The sequence below is a fragment of the Triticum aestivum genome, chromosome 4B (genome assembly GCF_018294505.1).
Source record: "Triticum aestivum cultivar Chinese Spring chromosome 4B, IWGSC CS RefSeq v2.1, whole genome shotgun sequence".
NCBI lineage: Eukaryota > Viridiplantae > Streptophyta > Magnoliopsida > Poales > Poaceae > Triticum > Triticum aestivum.
In genome coordinates this window covers 631,073,527-631,096,344 of record NC_057804.1, presented here as the reverse complement: position 1 = coordinate 631,096,344, position 22,818 = coordinate 631,073,527, and the positions used below count along the sequence as shown (strand labels likewise).

Below are 22,818 nucleotides of genomic sequence, written 5' to 3'. Positions count from 1 at the left end.
CAACGCACAGGGGTTTGGGCAGGGCGGGGCGGGGTGGGGTGGGGTGGGGTGGGGTGGTGGCGTTGGGGCTAGGTGGAGTCCGGTGGGACGTGGTGGTGAGGCCGCCTCCTCTACATATTTCCCCCCTCCTGTTTTCCATCCAAAACAAACAAATTCTGTCTGCTCGCTCCCCTCAAATCCCCAGCCCGCCGCTGTCCTGTCAACCTCGCCGGCACCGTGGTCGATCGATGGGCACCTCCGTCGACGTCGTCCCCGATTGGGTGGGCGACTTGGGCGAGTCCGTCGGCCCCGTCGACTACGGCTGCGTGCGCCGGTGCCGTCACCGCCGCCTCGCCACCTACCTCTGGCTCCACGGCTTCCGCGACGCCCTGCGAGGGTACGTGCTTGTCTCCCTAATCCCCACCCCCTCCGCCCCCCTAAACTGCTTCGCTCGCTCAACGGCGGCCGCCATTGGCCAATCAATCACCTGCAGGTTGCTGAACGAGACGGACGCGTACATGAGCGTCATCCACCTGTCGCAGCTGGTGCAGCAGGGGCTGTGGGACGACGCTGTCGCCTACGTCTCCCGCTTCCTGCGCCCGACCTCGCACCCGCAGAGCAACGAGGCCCAGGTGCTCCTCCACTTCCTCATGCAACACGCGGCCTTCGCCAGCATGGTCGCCGGCAAGCCCGACCGTAACCTCAGCTACTTCAACAACAAGTACAACACGCGGTACCTCAAGCACGACGACTCCGTCTCCTTCGACTGCCTCAGGATCCGCTCCATCGTCCTCTCCATTCTCCATTCGGAGCAAGTCAGGTAGCACTAGCTAGACGATCACATCTTCAGTTCATGTCTGCGTGTCTGTCAATTCCTGCAATTTTCAAGCCATCTTCAGTTCCTATCCAAAATTTTCATCTTTACATCTTCTCAACTTTAATACTGTACTGTTACACATATATGTGCAAGCAGATCCTCGCTGGACTGGGAGCGCGTTCGTTGCAAGGCGTCTCAAATCGTCCAACACTTGGCTTATAAGGCTCCAGAGTTGAAAAACGTGGCCCTATTGCTGGGCGGTCCGATGATGCCCCACGATGTGCTTCCCATCGGATTCAGGTGATTCCGGCTCCATACTCTATCAGTTTGGTCGCCCATGTTCACTTGATGCATTCCATTCTTGGAAATGTGTAAAACCTGGCTGTCGATTTCACTGTAACTCACTTTGATTGCCCTGCAATCTTTTTTTTTTTGCTTGGCCTAGGTACCGTCGGAGGCGTCATGTGAAGGAACAAGACCTGCCAGGACCTAAAACACTGGCCAAGATCTACCTTAGGACCAAAAAGGGGTAAAAATATGACCTTGAAACATGGCAAATTCAAGGCGTCCCTCGATTCTGCTCTTGCTGGCTCTTTCTTGACCAACTCAGCACATGTTCCATGTTTTTTGCAGGCTGCCTTCATCGACTCGCAGACACGAATTAAACAGTGGTACAATGCCCTATTTACAAGCATCTTATGATTAAGCAATATACTTCCTTGTAGATTCTATGTCTGTGGATCCTCAAAAAAAAAAGATTCTATGTCTGTGATGGTAAAAGCCATCGTTACTGTTTTTGGTGGCAGGATTGACGGACAAGACAAGGAAGTGGCTCGTAGATCTTATTGGTAAAACTAGCCTCTGCTCTTGTGTCCTTCTCTTGTTTACTTTGAATTTTACGTATCTAGACCTGTGTTCGTTTTACTGTCAACCCAGATATATTTGGCACTTGGCAGCAAGCTATGAGGCACTTTGATTTTACTGGTTCACTATTTGGAAAAACCTCTTGGAATGCATGTATATGCATATAAACTGATCAACTTGTGTTTTCTTCAGATGAAAGCTTGCAAGCTGGTCTGGAACTTCCATCAAGTGGGAAGGAAGGTAACCTTCTCTTAGTCCAGTCATTTGTCATTGTATCCACTGGTTATGTGGGCTCCTTACTAGCTGTCTCATTGGTTGAATCCTTTTGACACACATCTGCATAATATCTTTGACCAATCTGAACAGTTTATTCCCCTTCCAATTTTAGAATCACACTTCACATCATATTTTCGAGACAATAGCCCTGTTGATTAATTATATGTCAAACTAGATTGAACTAATTCTTGTTGCGCTAATGTGTTTTTTTTTTACTACTATGCCGCATTTCCATATTCTTCCAAATTGCTCTGTGATGTTTACACTTTGGATATAACTGTGATGTGGCCTATGTGGCCATTATCTATGATCCGTTGCAGCACATATCTTTGAAAGATGCACGGTAGAAACATGTTCCCCTTTTGCGTTTGCATTCTTCCATTCTATCTTTAGTTGTTTTCCATGTGTTTGCTTTTATGCATGGTAAATTCAGAACCATTGTCCCTGTCAGGCTTGATGATGTTATTTTTTTTGCAGTTTAATATTTCATTAGTGCTTGGCTGCTTACTACCAGTTCTAACTACTGAAAGCATTGCAGGTGCTCCTGGTGCTCCAGTCTCTAACGCCATGTCTGGTACCGCAGCACATCTTACTAAAAATTCTGGGATCTCATCATTGACAAATGCAGGTAATTTTGTTGACCACCCTCAACCATTCTCAAACCTCCATTTGCGTTGCAACTTATCTCTGAAATTGTTTGTTTCTAGCAATCGCCAAATGTACGTGTGAAGGGGCTATGTATCATTGTTGTGCCGTGGTTTAGATGTCTCAAAATAATCATTGATATGCCACTTAGGACTTCTTTTAATTTTTTATAATACTATTTATGGCTTCCTCTGAGAAGTATATCAATTATAAATAATAACCAAAGTTACATTGAAAACATACTAGCCAAAGTTTTAGTTGAATCATAGAGGAAGTTGATTCGGCCTTGAATACCTTGTAGTGCTAAGTTCTGTTCAACCCTTACAGTTTGGTTCGTATTTGCATTGATTGCCCTTATTTGTTATACGGGCCTATCTCTAAAAGATCTGCAGTACCGTTTGAACATTTTGCCCTGGAGTTTTTCATTCTATCATTCTTTTGTTGTTTACTTGATGTTGTTCTTTGCACTTCGTCAGCGCCTTGCTATCTGCTGTCATTTCTAACTGCCGGATCTGTTGCAGCTGCTCCTGTTGCTCCAGTTTCGGGGAGTATGCTCGGTACCTTGACAACATGTGCTGAAGTATCTGGTATCACATCGGTGACTAATCCAGGTAAATAAGTTTATCACCTGTTTTCTGCACATGAAAAACTTCCATAGTTAATTCCTGAAGTATTAATTGTTAGAGGACGTCAACAATCAAGCTTTGATAGTCCGCATATCACCGGTACTTGGTTACCTGCTAGCGTTTCTAACTGCTGAACTTGTTGCAGGTGCTCCTGCTACTTCAGTCCTGCAGGCAGTGAAGTTGACAGACAGTGCTCAGAACACTGGAATCGCATCAGTGACAAATGCAGGTAAATTAGTTGAACACCGCCAGTTGTTTTTAACAGGACGAAACTCCATTTGCTCAGTTGACCCCTGATATTGTTATCAGAGAACAACAAATATAGTCAAGTGCCTGCTTCATTGTTAATATAATATGCGATGTCCGTATTTCGATTTCTTTTGTTCAGTTATAGAGGTGGCCTTGCTACCTTTACCTGTCCTTTTGGCACTTGTTCGCTGTGGAAGTATAGCTTCTGAACATTGTGGAAGATATGCCTTTTCTGAGTCTGCATTTGTTATCTACTTTTGTGTTCCTTCTTTTTGCATATGGTATATCCAGGATAGTTTCAGCACTACATTTGCATTGTGGAGGGTAGCTGTTCATGTTTCCACTGAATAACATACTGCAAGTGTTCACTCTTACATAGAAGTGTTCCTAAAAACCCTTGTTTCTCATGACAAACTAATGAAAGTCGGACTCTTTCTTGGAATCTTCCACAAGCCGCTGCCATCACTTTTTGTCATTGAAATGATCATTGTTAAGAAAGCATCGGTCATACTCATACATAATATTTGAGTCAAGTTCCTTGAAAATATTGTCTATTGGGCACACATAAGTAACATTTGAGTCCAGAAGGTTCCGGTCTTGGAAGAATTGGTGGACGGAAGCATGCCTTAAGATACTTGGTAGGTTGAAATAGGGGTTATTCCCATGTTAAACCAGCATCAAACATGAACACAAGTTATGGCGATTTCTTAAGATGCTTGGCACAAGTTATACTGCCCAACTTAAGATGCTTGTGAATGAAATGGCTAAACTTTATTTATTTTTCTGATGAATATCCAACTAATTAAGCTTGGCAGTATATATATGTTGTGCTGGGTGCACTTGGTAAAGAGGTAGGAAGGAGGCATTGCTTTTTTTTACGTGGAGTTTATGTATGAATCATGCATGATCCTGTACTAAGAAGAGGTGGTGTACTTAATTGATGATGTGCAGGCACCTGAAACTTGGGGAGGGTCGGTACTCACAGCCAGCAGGGCATGCATGAAGCTAGTCCAGTCGATGGGATTGGTGGTGTTTCCTTGTGGGCTTGCTGGTTGAAGACACAAGATAGAGATTTTAACTTGATGTTGTTACTGATGCATGGTTTGGGTTCATGTAATGGCCACCGATTTGTTTATAGACAGTGATGAGTTATGGTCAAATATCAGCAGCTAATAAATGCATGCGTGTTAGAGCAACTCCAGCCGCGCCCCCAACAGGACCTCCAGGCAACTTTTTACGCGCCGGCGCCGAAAAAACGCCCCAGTCGCGCCCCCAAGACGCCGAAATCCGCCGGCTCAGCCCGTTTTTGGGCCCGGCGGTCGCAGGCCGAACCCGGCGCACTGGGGGGGGGGGGGCTCGGGGGCTCCGGCGCAAGGGAAAAACACACCTGGGCCACACTGTCAGGCGAAAAGTCAAGCCAATCGTCCAGATTCGCCTCCCACCCCCGCGTGCTCGGCCACCACCCTGCCGATCCCGGCGCCGCCCATCGCCCACCACAGCTAGATAGGCCATTCCCCGCCGGAAAAGAGAAGAGGTTTTGCCGCAGCAGCCTCTCCACCACCGTCCGGGTGATTTTTTTGGCGTTTCGGCTGCGCAAGGCAGTGTACCGGTGGGTGTGCGCCTACCACGCCCGAATGGTGTTCCGAGATTTGCCTGCTTGGCAATGGACTCGGACGATGAGGAGGCGCTCGCCACGCTGCTGGAGGAGGAAGCCGATGCCGACGTCCAGGAAGAGGAACATCTCATGGTCCTCGCCGCCCTCGCCGACCTGCACACGAGCAATGAAAAGCCGCGGCGAGGTGGCTCGACGCCGGGGCAGATAAAAGCAAAGAACCGGCATCGTCTGGAAGGCTACTGCATGCTCTACTCCAACTACTTCGCTCGCGCTCCACTGCACGACGACAAAGTATTTCGGCGTCGTTATCGGATGAGCCAAAAGCTTTTCCTCAGGAATGTGAATTCCATCCGAGAGTTCGGCATTCAAGTGCAAGAAGGATTGCATCGGCAAACTTGGATTCACCTCAATCCAGAAGTGCACGACAGCGATGAGGATGCTTGCATATGGAGCTCCCGGTGATTCACTCGCCGACTATGGGCACATGCATGGCCGAGTCCATCACCATTGAGTGTTTCTACAAGTTCTGAAAGGCAATGGTGGCAATGTTTGGACAGTAATACTTGCGAACACCCAATGCATAAGACACTGCTCGGATCCTAGCACAGATGCAGCAAGAGGATTTCCTGGATGCTTGGAAGCATCAACTACATACATTGGAAATGGAAGAACTACCCGTTTGCTTGACAGGGGATGTACAAAGGCGCCAAAGGCAGTTGGAGTGTGGTACTTGAGGCGGTGGCCACATAGGACCTCTGGATTTGGCACTCCTTCTTTGGTATGCCAGGAACTCACAATGACATCAACGTGCTGTAGTGCTCCCCTGTCTTTGCCAAGCTTGTTGAAGGTCATTCTCCTCCCATGAACTTCGAGGTCAATGGGCGACACTACAATAAGGGGTACTACCTAGCTGATGGCATCTATCCGAGATGGTTGACATTTGTGAAGACTATCTCAAACGCTGTGCCAGGAGGCAAGAAGTCCCACTTTGCCAAGGTTCAGGAGGCTTGCAGGAAGGATGTCGAGTGGGCATTTGGTGTGCTCTAATCTCGATTTGCTGTAGTCCGGTACCCTGCTCAGACCTGGTCGAAAGATCAAATGTGGGAGATCATGACTTGCTGTGTCATCTTGCACAATATGATCATTGAGAGCGAGCAGGAAGAGCCAGTATTTGACACTGAACCATACTACAGGCAGGGTCCTCTTGCCCAAGTTGATCACTAGCTACCGGCAACCTGGACTGCCTACCTCAATTTGTGTCAGGAGATCTGAGACCCACAGGTGCATCAACAACTGCAGCATGATCTGGTGGAGCACCTATGGAGGATCAAGGGCGATGCCTAGCTCGTCGTGTGATGAAATATGATTTTTTTATTTGTTGAACTATATAATTTGTATTGAACTATTTGTTAAACTATTTGATTTCTATTGATTTTATGTGATGAACTATGTGATAAAAAATATTTATGTTGAGAATTCACGCCGAACCACGCCGAATATGGGCCGATTCGCGCCGACATCGAGCCATTTTTCGCCAAAAGTGGGCCAAAAAATGGGCCGACATCGGCGCCTGGGGGCGACCTGGGGGCGATGGGTGGGTGCCCAACCGCCCCTAGAGCCGATTATACCGCCGGCTCGCCCCCAAGCGGCGATTTTTATGCCTCCTGGGGGGCCAACAGCTGGAGATGCTCTTATGAAGTACTCCCTCCGTCCCAAAGTTTTGTCTTAAATTTGTCTAGATACGGATGTATCTAATACTAAAATGTGATTAGATACATCCGTATCTAGACAAATTTAAGACAAATTTTTTGGGACGGAGGGAGTATAATGTGATGGTGATGCTAGCTGGAGGAAGTTGCTTTTGTTGTTGCTACTGATGGCATGCATGTATAATGTACTATGATAAGTATAAAGAATGTATGTTTTCATAATTAGACATGTTATTTCTTTCTTTGGGGTTTAACTGAACCATTATTTCTCATGGCAACAATATTTATTCCATACTTGGATATTTAGATTTGATGATCAAGAAATGTATGGCCCGCTGACTGACGGGTCGGTGGATTTGGAAGGGAAGAAAGGTTAATTAGATTTGATACATATATCTATACTTCTATATAGTATAGAATAGCAAGTCATATTGACTGTTGGATGTTTCTCATCAAACAGCTCAAATTTAATGGCTTGTGCTAGAGGACTACGTGGTGGCATATAGACCATTGGATATGTCCATCTAATGGCCCATATTGCAGGGATTCGCGTTGCGCCCCTTCCCTATGTTGGTCTGCCATTCTCAGAAAAGTTTGTAGCATGGGCATGTGATTCTGCGAGTACTATTCGGAAATTTCTAGCACACAAGTGATACAATGCATGCAGTGGTAGAGTAGGGTAGTAATTTCTAGAGACTAGCAAAGCTTCCAAGTAGGTATGGTGATGAGAGAGAGTTAAAAGCATGACGATGGTTCAGCCTGGGCATAGGCGCAGATGCCTGAAACGATTTTCTGCTGGCGGAAACAATTTAACTGATTAAAGAAATACACAAAAGAAAAATCTAATATGTGTTACAGCTAAATGGCTTTTACTTTCTGTTAAAAAAATGTTTTACCAGTATATTGCCCTTGTTTTCAGCAATAAATTTGTGAAAAGGTCTGATAAACAAATTGAAATAATCAATGTTTAAATAATTATTTTATTTGTAATGATGAATAACTTGCAACTTATACTCAATGCATTGCTCAAGCTAGGACTTATTAAATTTCATTAAATTGAGGATGAAGCGGGTATTCTATTTCTCTTGGTATTCTAAATTGTGCAAATCTAATATTAAACACCTGCAATATTAAATTATTTATATCTTTATAATTACTGGTTAATTAATTAACAAGCAGTGGGAGTCCACACATGATGGTTCAAAACTTCAAATCATGACACTTAAAATGACACATGATATGTGTGTTTATAACTACTTTACATGATTTAACAAAAAATCTCTAAACGTGCATGGCACGTGCCATTTACTAGTACATACTAGTGTATGTATCACTTGGCTGTGGTTTCTCTACACATACTTCTTGTGGTTTCTCTTGAGCCGTGGTAATTATTAACAATATGTAATGTTATCTATATTGGCAAAGGAGTCACACTACTACCAACGAGAAAGTGCCTTTGTTTTGTGAAGAGTGGAAAACGAGATATATCCAGATTACCAACAGAACAAGAGCATTATTCTTTATATTGGCTGATCGTAACGAGGAGCAACCGTAAGTTGCAAAGTCGGCTCCTTTGGCCCCCGGAACTGCATGTCTATGGTCCCAAGAGGATGCTTGTTGTGTTGATTGTCTGCCATTTGCAGAGTTATGCCTGTGGGTATGCATCCAGATAAATTTAACTTGTGATAAGGGTTAGAGGCATCACACTTACCCCTGCTCCTAAATCACAAAGAGCATTATTTATATCAAAATTACCAACAGAACAAGATATAGTGGGTATACCTGGGTGTCCTGATTTCTCTGGTATCTTGTTATCGAATGGATACTCCGTTATCATGGCAACTTGTTCCTTCAGAGTCATACTCCTTTTATTATTCACAACATCACACATGAACTTAGCAAAAGTAGGAATGTTTAACATATCAGTCACATGCATTGACATTTTAAGATCCCTATGGCTTGCAGAAAAGAAGAGTACAATGCATCATTTGAAGGTGGTCTTATAGCCTTAGGATAAGGGAGAGTTTTCCTAGTTTTACCTTTCTCTTTCTCTTTCTCTTTACCTTCTTTGCTTTTCGATGCTTGGCCACTAACCTTATTGGTTGGATCAGGTGGTTGTTTATTTCTTTCCACCCTCGGTTCTTCCTCTTCTTCTGCTTCCAGAGTTTCTTCTTTATTACCATTGCCATCAGTTGCTGCATCGGAGTCAACTTCTTTTTCAACTTCTGCTTCATCTCCCTGAGTATCTTTATGGACCTATTCTTCAGGTTCTTCTTCACCAAAGATCAGTTCTCTATTCTCTTGAGTTTGACTTTGGCTCTCTATTCTTGTTTGTTCTTGCTCTTTTTCGTACCATTCCGGTGTTGGAAATATGCCCTAGATGCAATAATAAATTGGTTATTATCATATTTCCCTATTCATGATAATCGTTTATTATCCATGCTAGAATTGTATTGATCGGAAACTCAGATACATGTGTGGATACATAGACAACAACGTGTCCCTAGTGAGCCTCTACTAGACTAGCTCGTTGATCAAAGATGGTTAAGGTTTCCTAACCATAGACATGAGTTGTCATTTAATAACGGGACCACATCATTAGGAGAATGATGTGATGGACAAGACCCAATCTATAAACGTAGCACATGATCGTGTCAAGTCTATTGCCATTGTTTTCTGTATGTCAAGTATATGTTCCTATGACCATGAGATCATGCAACTCACTGACACCGGAGGAGTACCTTGTGAGTACCAAACATCGCAATGTAACTGGATGACTATAAAGGTGCACTGCAGGTATCTCCGAGAGTGTCTATTGATTCGGCATGGATCAAGACAGTGATTTGTCACTCGATATGATGGAGAGGTATCTCAGGGCCCACTCGGTAATACAACATCATAGTAAGCTTGCAAGCAATGTGACTAATGGGTTAGCCACGTGATCTTGTATTATGGAACGAGTAAAGAGACTTGCTGGTAACAAGATTGAACTATTTATGGAGATGTCGACGATCAAATCTCGGGCAAGTAACATACCGATAGACAAAGGGAATTGCATACGAGATTAGTTAAATCCTTGACATCGAGGTTTGACCGATAAGATCTTCGTGGAATATGTAGGAACCAATATGGGCATCTGATATGTCTTCGTCGTATCTACTTTTCCTAACACTTTTTCTCTTGTTTTGGACTCTAATTTGCATGATTTCAATGACACTAACCCCGGACTAACGTTGTTTTCAGCAGAACTACTATGGTGTTGTTTTTGTGCATAAATAAAGGTTCTCGAAATGGAATGAAACTATTTATGCAGAATTTTTATATAAGAGAAGAAAATACTGGAGCCAAGAACCACCGGATGGGGCACCTAGGTCGGCACAACCCACCAGGGCGCCCCCCCTCAGGCGTGCCCAGGTGGGGTGTCCCCACCTGGTGGCCCCGCAGACCTCAACCCGGATACTATAAAATCACATTTTTGGAGAAAAAAATCAGGGAGAAAGAATTATCACGTTTCACGAGATGGAGCCGCCGCCACCTCCTATTCTTCATCGGGAGGCCGGACCTGGAGTTCGTTTGGGGGCTCCGGAGAGGGGATCTTCGATCTTGTTCATCAACAACCCTTCTCGATCGCTAATTCCATGATGCTCCCCACCGGGAGTGAGTAAGTCCTTCATAGGCTCGTTGGTCGGTGAGGGAGTTGGATGAGATTCATCATGTAATCGAGTTAGTTTTGTTAGGCTTGATCCCTAGTATCAATTATGTTCTGAGATTGATGTTGCTATGCCTTTGCCATGCTTAATGCTTGTCACTTTGGGCCCGAGTGCCATGATTTCAAATCTAAACCGTTTATGTTATCACCATTATATCTATGTTCTAGATCCAACCTTGCAAGTTATAGTCACCAACTACTTGTTATGATCCGCAAACACAGGAGTGGCAGAAGTCGAGATACTTTCCAGTGGTGACCGTAGTTTAAGGAGTTCATGTATTCACTATGTGTTAATGATTTGTTCTGGTTCTCTATTAAATGGAGGCCTTAATATCCCTTAGTTTCCATATGGACCCCGCTGCCTTGGGAGGGTAGGACAAAAGATGTGATGCAACTTCTTTCCATAAGCACGTATGACTATTTACGGAATACATGCCTACATTATATTTATGAACTGGAGCTAGTGTCGTATCGCCCTAGGTTATGACTGTTATATGATGAATATCATCCAACGAAGTCACCAATCCAATTCCTACGAGTTTTTCCATATTGCTCTTGCTAAGTTACTATTGCTATTACTATTGTTACAACTGCTACCAAATTATTGCTATCACTATTGCCGTTACTGTTACTGTTACTATTACTATCCAAACTACCATACTATTATGCTACTGATCATGTTGCTGCAGATAATTAATCTCCAGTTGTGGTTGAATTGACAACTCAGTTGCTAATACTTGCAAATATTCTTTGGCTCTCCTTGTGCTGAATCTATAATTTGGGTTGAATACTCTACCCTCAAAAACTGTTGTGATCCTCTATATTTGTGGGTTATCAAGACCTTTTCTGGCGCCGTTGCCCGGGAGCATAGCTATATTTGTTGAGTCATTTGGGGTTATTATCAATTTATCACTATGAAGAATTTGAAGGATACCAAGACTAAGATTTTTTTTCCTCTAAGAAGAGGGGAGGTAAGGAACCGCCATCTAGCTCTGCACTTGACTCACCCTCTGTTATGAGTAGATTTGCAACACCACCACATGCTATTAATCCTGATATGTCGCAAGTTATTGATAATGCTACTTCTATGAATGCTACTCATGATGATGCTAGTACCTTGCTTGATGATGGTGTGCCACTAGGTGATTTTCTTGATGAACAAATTGCTAGAGTTAGAGAGAATGAAATTACTCAAACTGATGAGATTACTGAAACTGATGAAGTACTTGAAACTGAAAATCTTGAAACACCTATTAGACCTAGATTTCCTAGATATGAATTGCCTAAAGTACCTAAAGGTTATGTTATGGATGAGGAGACAACTAGAGACTTTTTTTCTTGCAATGACAAAGATGATCTTAAGAAATTATTATGCATACTGAAAGAGAAATCTTTGAATGCTATAATGAAATGTGATCCTAAGTTTGCTACTTCACCTATCTTTGTTGATGATAAGGATTATGAATTCTCTGTCGACCCAGAGTTAATTACTTTGGTTGAATCTGATCCTTTCCATGGTTATGAAACTGAAATTGTAGTGGCACACCTTACTAAGTTGAATGATATAGCCATCATTTTTGCTCATGAGGATAAAATTCACTATTATTATATTCTCAAATTATTTCCGTTCTGACTAAAGGGTGATGCTAAGATATGGTACAACACACTTGCTCTTGGTTGTGTGTGTAGTCCCCGAGATATGATCTATTACTTATCTGAAAAATATTTTCCTACTCATAAGAAACAAGCTGCCTTATAGGAAATATTTAACTTTGTGCAAATTGAAGAAGAGAGTCTCCCACAAGCTTGGGGGAGGCTTCTCCAGTTGCTTATTGCTTTTCCTGATCATCCTCTTAAGAAAAAAAATACTTGATATCTTCTCTAATGGACTAACCGATGCTTCTAGGGACTTCCTTGATAGTTGTGCTAGTTGTGTTTTTAGGGAAAGAACTGTTGAACAAGCTGAGGAATTATTGAATAACATACTGAAAAATTATGATGATTGGACTCTTCCTAAATCACCGCATAAACCTACTCTGAAGAAGAGGGGTATCTTATATCTCAGTCTGGAAGATATATAGGAGGCAAAGAAATCTATGAAGGAAAAAGGTATTAAAGCATAGGATGTTAAAATTTTACCTCCTATTGAAGAAATACATGGACTTGACAAACCACCACCCAAGGTGGTAGAAGTAAATTCTCTAAGGAAATTTAATGATAATGTGAATCCTTATAATATGCATCCTAGTCAATGCCTTTATGAGTTTGATTACATTAGGAAGCAAGATCACTTCAATGCAAATGCTATGAAACAATTGAAATATAATTCTAATATGATTGCTCGCCTGAGTGACTTGTTATTTAGAATTATCAATGATGTTAGAGGTGTAGGAAAACATGCCTCTATGGTTCAAACTCAACTAGAACAAGTTGTTAAATCTCAAAGAGAATTGCTTGATAAAATGAATAATAATATGAATGTTCATGCAGTTAGAGTAATGACTAGAGGAGCTAGAATGACTCAGGAACCATTTCATCCTGAGGGACACCCTAAAATAATTGAACAAGACTCACAAAAAATTAACAATGGTATACCTAGTACTTCTAAAAATAAAAAGAAGAAGAAAAACGATAGGACTTTGCAAACCTCTAGTGAAAATGAAATAGAAAAACCTCCTGATAATGATAATGATGTTTCTATCTCTGATGCAGAAACTCAATCTGGTAATGAACATTAACCTGGTGATAGTGAAAAAGATGATGATAATGTTCATGAAGATACTCAACCAGATAATGATAAAGAACTAGATGATGATGTTGAGATAGAACCAGCTGTTGATCTTGATAACAACCAACAATCTAAAAATAAAAGATATGATAAAAGAGACTTTGTTCCTAGGAAACATGGAAAAGAAAGAGAGGTATGGGTTAAAAATCCCATGCCCTTTCCACCTAAGTCAACTAAGAAAAAGGACGATGAAGATTTTGAACGCTTTGCTGAAATGCTTAGGCCAGTCTTTTTGCATACTCGTTTGACTGATTTACTAAAGATGGCCCCTTATGCAAAGTATATGAAAGACATCATTGCACAAAAAAAGGAAAATACCTTAAGCTGAAATCTCCACTATGCTTGCTAATTATTCTTCTGAAGGATGGAGTACTAAAAAATTTGGAAATCCGGAAATACCAACTATACCTTGCTCCATCAAAAGAAATTATGTTAAACTGCTTTGTGTGATTTAGGAGTTGGTGTTAGTGTTATGCCTTTCTCCTTATATAAAAGACTTGATTTGAATAAACTCACACCTATTGAAATATCTTTGCAAATGGCTGGCAATTAAAGTACCATACCTATGGGTATTTGTGACGATGTGCCCGTTGTTGTTGTTGCAAACGTCACTATCTTGATTGACTTTGTTATACTTGAGATGCCCGAGGACGACAACATGTCGATTATCCTTGGTAGACCCTTCTTGAATACTGCAGGAGCTATTATTGATTGCAATAAAAGCAAGATCACTTTTCATATAAATGGTAATGAGCATAAAGTGCATTTTTCGAAGAAACAACTCCAAGTGAATGGTATTAACGTTATTGAAAAATCTCCGACACTCACTATTGGAAGTTTTCAACTACCTCTACCTACTGCCAAAAAGAAATATGAAATGCTTATTGTTGGGGACATGCATATACCCGTTGAGGTAACTTAGTGTTTTACGAAAGTTCTTCGGTTTCATGCTAATCGAAAGTGGTTGTTAATAATACTTGATCAACCTTATTAATGGATCATTTTTGAAAGGTATGAAGTTGATGAACCTAGTAAGCACAACCTTCTGTCCTTACCTTTTCTTTTATGTTTTTATTAGTTAAATAAAATAAATTTCCATGTTTTGTCTATTTTCTGAATTTCCCGTGTAATAAAAATTGACCAAAAAATAAAAGTTCTCAGAATGCCTTGAAAATTTAATACGATTTTTCCTGAATATTTAAGAATTTTTAGTGCAAATAACACCAGAGGGGGTGCACCAGGTGGGCACAACCCACCTGGGCGCGCCAGCACCCCCAGGCGCACCCTGGTGGGTTGTGGTCCCCATGTGCCCCCCTCACTTATCTCTTTAGCCCATGTCATCACCTACTTCCAAAGAAAATTCACCATTGCTCTCTCTCTCTCTCTCTCTCTCTCTCTCTCTTGTGTTCTTGCTCTCAAACCCATAGATTTTGATCTCTTTGCTCGAAGCTCCATTTTTGAAATTGTTTTGGGGGATTGCTACTTCGTATGTAACTCCTCCATTGGTCCAAGTAGTTTTTGCTTTAGTGGTTTATATTTTGAATAATTAGCTACTCATGGTGCTGCTGTAGATGAGCTTGCATGTTGAATTCTTAGTGTTCTAAGTAGTTTTAATGCTTGATATGGCCTCTATGCTTCCCTATGAGTAGTTGTTATCAATCTGGTGAATTTTGTTGAGAAAAAATTTGTTGACTAAGAATTTTCGAATTTTGTTCATAGGAATAAGATGAGGTTCTTAGGAAGTTTGATTCCAAGAAGAACTCTAAGGGATTCAATGGGGAGTCATTGGACAATGATCTTCGCACTTGGAGAATGGCAGAGGTGCGGCCATGCGAATGGCCGCATAATCCCTTCATGGATGGTGCCGAGATCATTCAAGAGTTCGCACAATTTGCTGCTAATGCTGGTCTCACCAACTTCATCACAGCTGAGTGTGAACAATACCATCTCCTTACAAATTCCTTTATGCAAAGCTTTCATTTATATGCTGAGTAGGAATAATCCTCCTGAGGTGCAATTTAATTTATATTCTGAGACCCGTCAGTTTTCACTTACTGAATTTTGTGACATTTGCTTGATCTCTACTGACCGGGAAATAAGAGAGCCTAAGTCTGCAGAGGTTGTGGAATTTTATTGTACATTGTCAGTAGGAGATGAGAGAGGGGTATTGATACGTCTCCAACGTATCTTTAATTTATGAAGCATTCATGCTATTTTATTATCTGTTTTGTATGATTACGGGCTTTATTATACACTTTTATATTATTTTTGGGACTAACCTATTAACCGGAGGCCCAGCCCATATTGCTGTTTTATTGCCTGTTTCAGTATTTCGAAGAAAAGGAATATCAAAAGGAGTCCAAAGGGAATGAAACCTTCGGCAAAGTTATTTTTGGAACAAAACCAATCCCAGGAACTTGGAGTGCAAGCCAGGGGATCATCAAGGAGGCCACGAGATAGGGGGGCGCGCCCACCCCCTGGGCACGCCCTACCCTCACATGGGCCCCACAAGGCTCCCCCGACCGACTTCTTTCGCCTATATAAGCCTACGTACCCTAAAAACATCAAAAATCAAGGTAGATCGGGAGTTCCGCCGCCGCAAGCCTCTGTAGCCACCAAAAACCTCTTGAGAGCCCGTTCCGGCACCCTACCGGAGGGGGGATCCCTCACCGGTGGCCATCTTCATCATCATCCCGGCGCTCTCCATGACGAGGAGGGAGTAGTTCACCCTCGAGGCTGAGGGTCTGTACCAGTAGCTATGTGTTTGATCTCTATCTCTCGTGTTCTCTCTCGTGTTCCCTCTATGGCACGATCCTAATGTATCCCGAGCTTTGCTATTATAGTTGGATCTTATGATGTTTCTCCCCCTCTACTCTCTTGTAATGAATTGAGTTTTCCCCTTTGAAGTTATCTTATCGGATTGAGTCTTTAATGATTTGAGAACACTTGATGTATGTCTGGCCGTGCTTTTCTATGGTGACAATGGGATATCATGTGCCACTTGATGTATGTTTTGGTGACCAACTTGCGGGTTCCGCCCATGAACCTATGCATAGGGGTTGGCACATGTTCTTGTCTTGACTCTCCGGTAGAATCTTTGGGCCATTCTTTGAAGTACTTTGTGTTGGTTGAATAGATGAATCTGAGATTGTGTGATGCATATCGTATAATCATGCCCACGGATACTTGAGGTGACAATGGAGTATCTAGGCGACATTAGGGTTTTGGTTGATTTGTGTCTTAAGGTGTTATTCTAGTATGAACTCTATGATAGATTGAGCGGAAAGAATAGCTTCATGTTATTTTACTACGAACTCTTGAATAGATAGAACAGAAAGGATAACTTTGAGGTGGTTTCGTACCCTACCATAATCTCTTCGTTTGTTCTCCGCTATTGGTGGCTTTGGATTGACTCTTTGTTGCATGTTGAGGGATTGTTATATGATCTATCTATGTTATTATTGTTGAGAGAACTTGCACTAGTGAAAGTATGAACCTTAGGCCTTGTTTCCTACCATTGCAATACCGTTTACGCTCACTTTTACCACTTGTTACCTTGCTGTTTTTATAATTTCAGATTACAAAAACCTTTATCTACCATCCATATTGCACTTGTATCACCATCTCTTCACCGAACTAGTGCACCTATACAATTTACCATTGTATTGGGTGTGTTGGGGACACAAGAGACTCTTTGTTATTTGGTTGCAGGGTTGTTTGAGAGAGACCATCTTCATCCTACGCCTCCTACGGATTGATAAACCTTAGGTCATCCACTTGAGGGAAATTTTCTACTATCCTACAAACCTGTGCACTTGCAGGCCCAACAACGTCTATAAGAAGAAGGTTGTGTAGTAGACATCAAGCTCTTTTCTGGCGCTGTTGCCGGGGAGGTGAGTGCTTGAAGGTATATCTTTAGATCTTGCAATCAAATCTTTTTGTTTCTTGTTTTATCACTAGTTTAGTCCATAAAAGAAAACTACAAAAAAATTGGAATTGAGCTTATCTCACATGCTTCATCTTTTTAATATCTTTCATGAGAATGATGGTAAGGAAAATTGTGCTCAAGTGCTAGAAGAAGAAATCTCTAAAATGTTTGTCACTAAATCTTTGAATGATGAGCATGATTGCAATGTTGTTAGTATGAATTCCTTGAATACCCATGATGCTAATGATATGCAAAGCCACAAGCTTGGGGATGCTATGTTTGATGAATATGATATTTTTAGTCCCCCAAGTTGTGATGAGAATATTTATTATGATGAAAGCATGCCTCCTATTTATGATGATTATATTGATGAAACTAGATTTGGAAGAGTGTCAACTTTATTTAGTGATGATTCCACTATTTCAGAAGAGGTTCCAATTGATTATGAGAACAAAGTTGCTATCTATGATGATTATTGTGATGACTTGTATGCTATTAAGAATAATGATAACCATGAAACTTGTCATCATGATTTTAGGTTTCAATTGGATTATGCATCACATGATAGTTATTTTGTTGAGTTTGCTCCCACTACTATTCATGAGAAAAAATTTGCTTATGTGGAGAGTAGTAAATTTTCTATGCAAGTAGATCATGAAAAGAATGATTTAGGTGCTGGTTATATGGTTGAATTCATTCATGATGCTACTTAAATTTATTATGAGAGAGGAACATATGCTTGTAGGAATTGCAATAATACCAAGTTTCCTCTCTATGTGCCCAAAATCTTGAAGTTATGCTTGTTTTACCTTCCTATGCTAGTAGATTATTGTTCCTATAAGTTGTTTGCTCACAAAATCCCTAGGCATAGGAAGTGGGTTAGGCTTAAATGTTCTAGTCATATTCTTCATGATGCTCCCTTTATGTTTCAATTCTTATCTTTTATGTGAGCATCATTGAAATCATCATGCCTAGCTAGAAAGGCATTAAAGAAAAGGGCTTGTTGGGAGGCAACCCAATTTATTTTTGTTCCTTGATTTTTGTTCCTGTTTAGCAATAAATAATTCATATAGACTCTGTTTATATGTGCTTTTAAGTTTTAATTAGTGTTTGTGCCAAGTATAACCTTTGGGAAGACTTGGGTAAATTCTATATGAGCTTGCTGTAAAAAACAGAAACTTTAGCGCTCACAAGATTAGCTGCCATTTTTTTACATAAGAGTGCTTTTAGGTTGATTCTTTTTGAAGATGATTAATAGATAAATTCCTCATGCCCAACAATTTAATTCATAATTTTTGGAGTTCCAGAAGTATACGTTCGATACAGATTACTACAGACTGTTCTGTTTTTGACAGATTCTGTTTTCATTGTGTTGTTTGCTTATTTTGATGAATCTATGGCTAGTATGTAAGGGTATGAACCATAGAGAACTTGGAATACAGTAGGTTTGACACCAATATAAATAAAGAATAAGTTCATTACAGTACCTTATGTGGTGGTTTTTCTTTCTTATACTAACGGAGCTTACGAGTTTTTGTTTTGAGTTTCGTGTTGTGAAGTTTTCAAGTTTTGGGTAAGGATTCGATGGACTATGGAATAAGGAGTGGCAGGAGCCTAAGATTGGGGATGCCCAAGGCACCCCAAGGTAATATTCAAGGAGAAATAAGCTTGGGGATGCCCCGGAAGGCATCCCCTCTTTCGTCTTTGTTCATCGGTAACTTTACTTGGAGCTATATTTTTATTTGCCACATGATATGTGTTTTGCTTGGAGAGTCATTTTATTTTGTTAGTATTTGCTTTCTGTTATTTATAATAATGTTTTGCATCTATATTTTCAATAAAAATGTCAAGGATATCCTTTACCATGCTTATTTTGCTAGTATACATGTTGCTGTTTGAAAACAGAAAGTTTACCGCTGTTGCAAAAATTCCCTAGAAATGTCAGAGAGCGATATAATGTTGAATCATTTTGCATGGTGATCTATGATAAATCTTATACAGTGTAGTATTTTTCTTATAATTTTTGGAGTTAGGGAAGTATGATGAATCTTGCATTCTTTACAGACTATACTATTTTGGCAGATTGCTGTTATGTTTGCATTGTTTGCATATGCTTGCTTGTTTAATGATTCTATTTGAGGATATGAGTATTAAATATTCAGAGACATTTAGTATGAAATGTTGAATAATAATTTTTGTGATTTGTTACAGTAGAAAATGATAAGGTTTTGCATTGGTTTATACTAACCTATCTCACGAGTTCTTGTTGAGTTTGTTGTGGATGAAGCCTTTGATAAAAAGAAGAGAAACCATGATATGAGAGGAATTAAGGATACACAAAATTTCAAGATTGGGGATGCCCAAGGCACCCCAAGATAATATTTCAAGAAGTCTCAAGCATCTAAGCCTGGGGATGCCCCGGTAGGCATCCCACCTTTCTTCTTCAACAACTATCGGTTATTATCAGTTGAACCTAAGTTTTTGCTTCTTCACTTGAGTCGTGCTATCCTTGCAATGTGATTTTATTTTGCTTCGCTTGTTGTTTGAATAAAATACCAAGATCTGAAATTCTTAAATGGGAGAGAGTCTTCACATAGTTACATAATTATTTAACTACTCATTGATCTTCACTTATATCTTTTTGGAGTAGTTTGTCATTTACTCGTGTGCTTCACTTATATCCTATGAGTAAATGGTTTAATGAGTTGAATGCCATAAATCTGAAATTATATATGTTTCATTTGCTTATCCCATGGGGAGTAATGACTTCACATCTAAGAAGTAGAGGTTGTAAATTTATTGATGGTTAGCAAGCATTGTATTAGTCATTTGAACAATTCATGAAAGAATATTAAAGGAAGAGAGATTTCACATATAAATATATTATCATAGACATCTTTTATAATTGTGAGCACTCATTAAGTATGACATTCTAAAGAGTTGATGTTGGACAAGGAAGACAACGTAATGTGTTATGTTTTCTCACATCCCAGTTAAAGTATATTGTCATGGATCATTCAAACATGTTGAGCTTGCCTTTCCCCCTCATGCTAGCCAAAATTCCTAGCACTAAGTAGAGATACTACTTGTGCTTCCAAATATCCTTAAACCCAGTTTTGCCATGAGAGTCCACCATACCTACCTATGGATTGAGTAAGATCCTTCAAGTAAGTTGTCATCGGTGCAAGCAATAAAAATTGCTCTCTAAATATGCATGACTTATTAGTGCGGAGAAAATAAGCTTTGTACGATCTTGTTATGGAAGCAATAAAAGCGACGGAGCCTGTTCCGGCACCCTGCCGGAGGGGGGCTCCCTCACCGGTGGCCATCTTCATCATCATCCCGGCGCTCTCCATGATGAGTAGGGAGTAGTTCACCCTCGAGGCTGAGGGTATGCACCAGTAGCTATGTGTTTGATCTCTCTCTCTCTCGTGTTCTCTCTCGTGTTCCCTCTATGGAACGATCTTGATGTATCCCGAGCTTTGCTATTATAGTTGGATCTTATGATGTTTCTCCCCCTCTACTCTCTTGTAATGGATTGAGTTTTCCCCTTTGAAGTTATCTTATCGGATTGAGTCTTTAATGATTTGAGAACACTTGATGTATGTCTTGCCGTGCTTATTGCTACGTCTTGAGCTTGCGTTGGTTTTCCTTGAAGAGGAAAGGGTGATGCAGCACAGTAGCGTAAGTATTTCCCGCAGTTTTTGGGAACCAAGGTATCAGTCCAGTAGGAGGCTTCTCAACAAGTCCCACGAACCTACACAAACAAACAAAGAACTCGCAACCAACACGACAAAGGGGTTGTCAATCCCTTCACGGCCACTTGCGAAAGTGAGATCTGATAGAGATAATATGATAAGATAAATATATTTTTGGTATTTTATAATATAGATGCAGAAAATAAAGATGCAAATAAAAGTAGATTGGAAGAAAATATGATAAGAGATAGACCCGGGGGCCATAGGTTTCACTAGTGGCTTCTCTCAAGAGCATAAGTATTACGGTGGGTGAACAAATTACTGTCGAGCAATTGATAGAAAAGCGAATAATTATGACGTTATCTAGGCATGATCATGTATATAGGCATCACGTCCGCAACAAGTAGACCGACTCCTGCCTGCATCTACTACTATTACTCCACACATCGACCGCTATCCAGCATGCATCTAGAGTATTAAGTTCATAAGAACAGAGTAACGCATTAAGAAAGATGACATGATGTAGAGGGATAAACGCAAGCAATATGATATAAACCCCATCTTTTTATCCTCGATGGCAACAATACAATACGTGTCTTGCAACCCTTTCTGTCACTGGGTAAGAACACCGCAAGATTGAACCCAAAGCTAAGCACTTCTCCCATGGCAAGAAAGATCAATCTAGTAGGCCAAACCAAACCGATAATTCGAAGAGACTTGCAAAGATAACTCAATCATATAAAAGAATTCAGAGAAGATTCAATTATTATCCATAGATAAATCTGATCATAAACCCACAATTCATCGGATCTCGACAAACACACCGCAAAAAGAGATTACATCGAATAGATCTCCTCAAGAGAGGGGGAGAACATTGTATTGAGATCCAAAAAAGAGAGAAGAAGTAAACTACTCACAACTCATCGGAAGGGCTACGGTGTTGATATACAAGCCCTTCGTGGTGGAATCCCCCTCCGGCAGAACACCGACGACGGCTCAAAGATGGGATCTCGCGGATACAGAAGGTTACGGTGGTGGAAATTGTGTTTCGGTTGCTCCCTAGATGTTTCTGGGGTATGTAGGCTTATATAGGAGGAAGAAGTACGTCGGTGGCCACCCGAGGGGCCCATGAGACAGGGGGGGCATGCCCTATAGGGGGGGAGGGCGCCCTACCCTCTCTTGGCCGCCTCGACTGCTTCTTGACTTGCACTCCAAGTCCTCTGGAACACGTTTGTTCCAAAAATCACGCTTCCGAAGGTTTTATTCCGTTTGGACTCCGTTTGATATTCCTTTCCTTCGAAATACTGAAATAGACAAAAAAACAGCAATACGGGCAGGGCCTCTGGTTAGTAGGTTAGTCCCAAAAATGATAATAATGTATAAAATAAAGCCCATAAAAATCCAAAACAGGTAATATAATAGCATGGAACAATCAAAAATTATAGATACGTTGGAGACGTGTCAAGCATCCCCAAGCTTAATTCCTACTCGTCCTCGAGTAAGTAAATGCTAAAAACAGAATTTTTGATGTGGAATCCTACCTAGCATAATTCTCAATGTAATTTTCTTTAATAATGTTCAGATCCAAATGACTCAAGATAAAAGCTTATAAAACATAAAAATAATAATGCTTCAAAGCATACTAACAAATAATCATGTCCTATCAAAATAACATAGCCAAAGAAAGCTTATCCCTACAAAATCATATAGTTAGGCCATGCTTCATTTTCATTACACAAAATACTCCCATCATGCACAACCCCGATGACGACTCGAGCAATTGGTTCATACTTTTTAACGCGCTTCAGCTTTTCAACTCTTATGCAGTACATGAGCGCAAGCCATGGACATAGCACTATGGTGGTCTAATGTGGTGGTTGTGAGGACAAAAAGTGGGAGAAGATAGTCTCACATC

General features: G+C 41.0%; 1 protein-coding gene across 1 annotated transcript; it reads left to right on the top strand.

Moving 5' to 3' along the window:
• Positions 1 to 481: 481 nt before the first annotated feature.
• Positions 482 to 4,578, top strand: LOC123089489 (uncharacterized). Its single transcript, XM_044511160.1, has 10 exons — positions 482 to 799; positions 953 to 1,096; positions 1,242 to 1,325; positions 1,430 to 1,467; positions 1,603 to 1,644; positions 1,853 to 1,900; positions 2,475 to 2,564; positions 3,103 to 3,192; positions 3,353 to 3,436; positions 4,408 to 4,578. The coding sequence occupies exons 1-10, from the start codon at positions 498 to 500 to the stop codon at positions 4,413 to 4,415; spliced, it is 930 nt and encodes a 309-aa protein (XP_044367095.1). The 5' UTR covers positions 482 to 497; the 3' UTR covers positions 4,416 to 4,578.
• The last annotated feature ends 18,240 nt before the right edge of the window (positions 4,579 to 22,818 follow it).

What these genes read in the sequence shown, in the direction of transcription:
- LOC123089489 (XM_044511160.1), top strand. Translation starts at nt 498, where the DNA reads ATGAGCGTCATCCACCTGTCGCAGCTGGTGCAGCAGGGGCTGTGGGAC. An exon ending in GTGCTTCCCATCGGATTCAG is followed by an intron (nt 1,097 to 1,241) that starts GTGATTCCGGCT and finishes TGCTTGGCCTAG; the next exon opens with GTACCGTCGGAGGCGTCATG. An exon ending in TCCATCAAGTGGGAAGGAAG is followed by an intron (nt 1,901 to 2,474) that starts GTAACCTTCTCT and finishes AAAGCATTGCAG; the next exon opens with GTGCTCCTGGTGCTCCAGTC.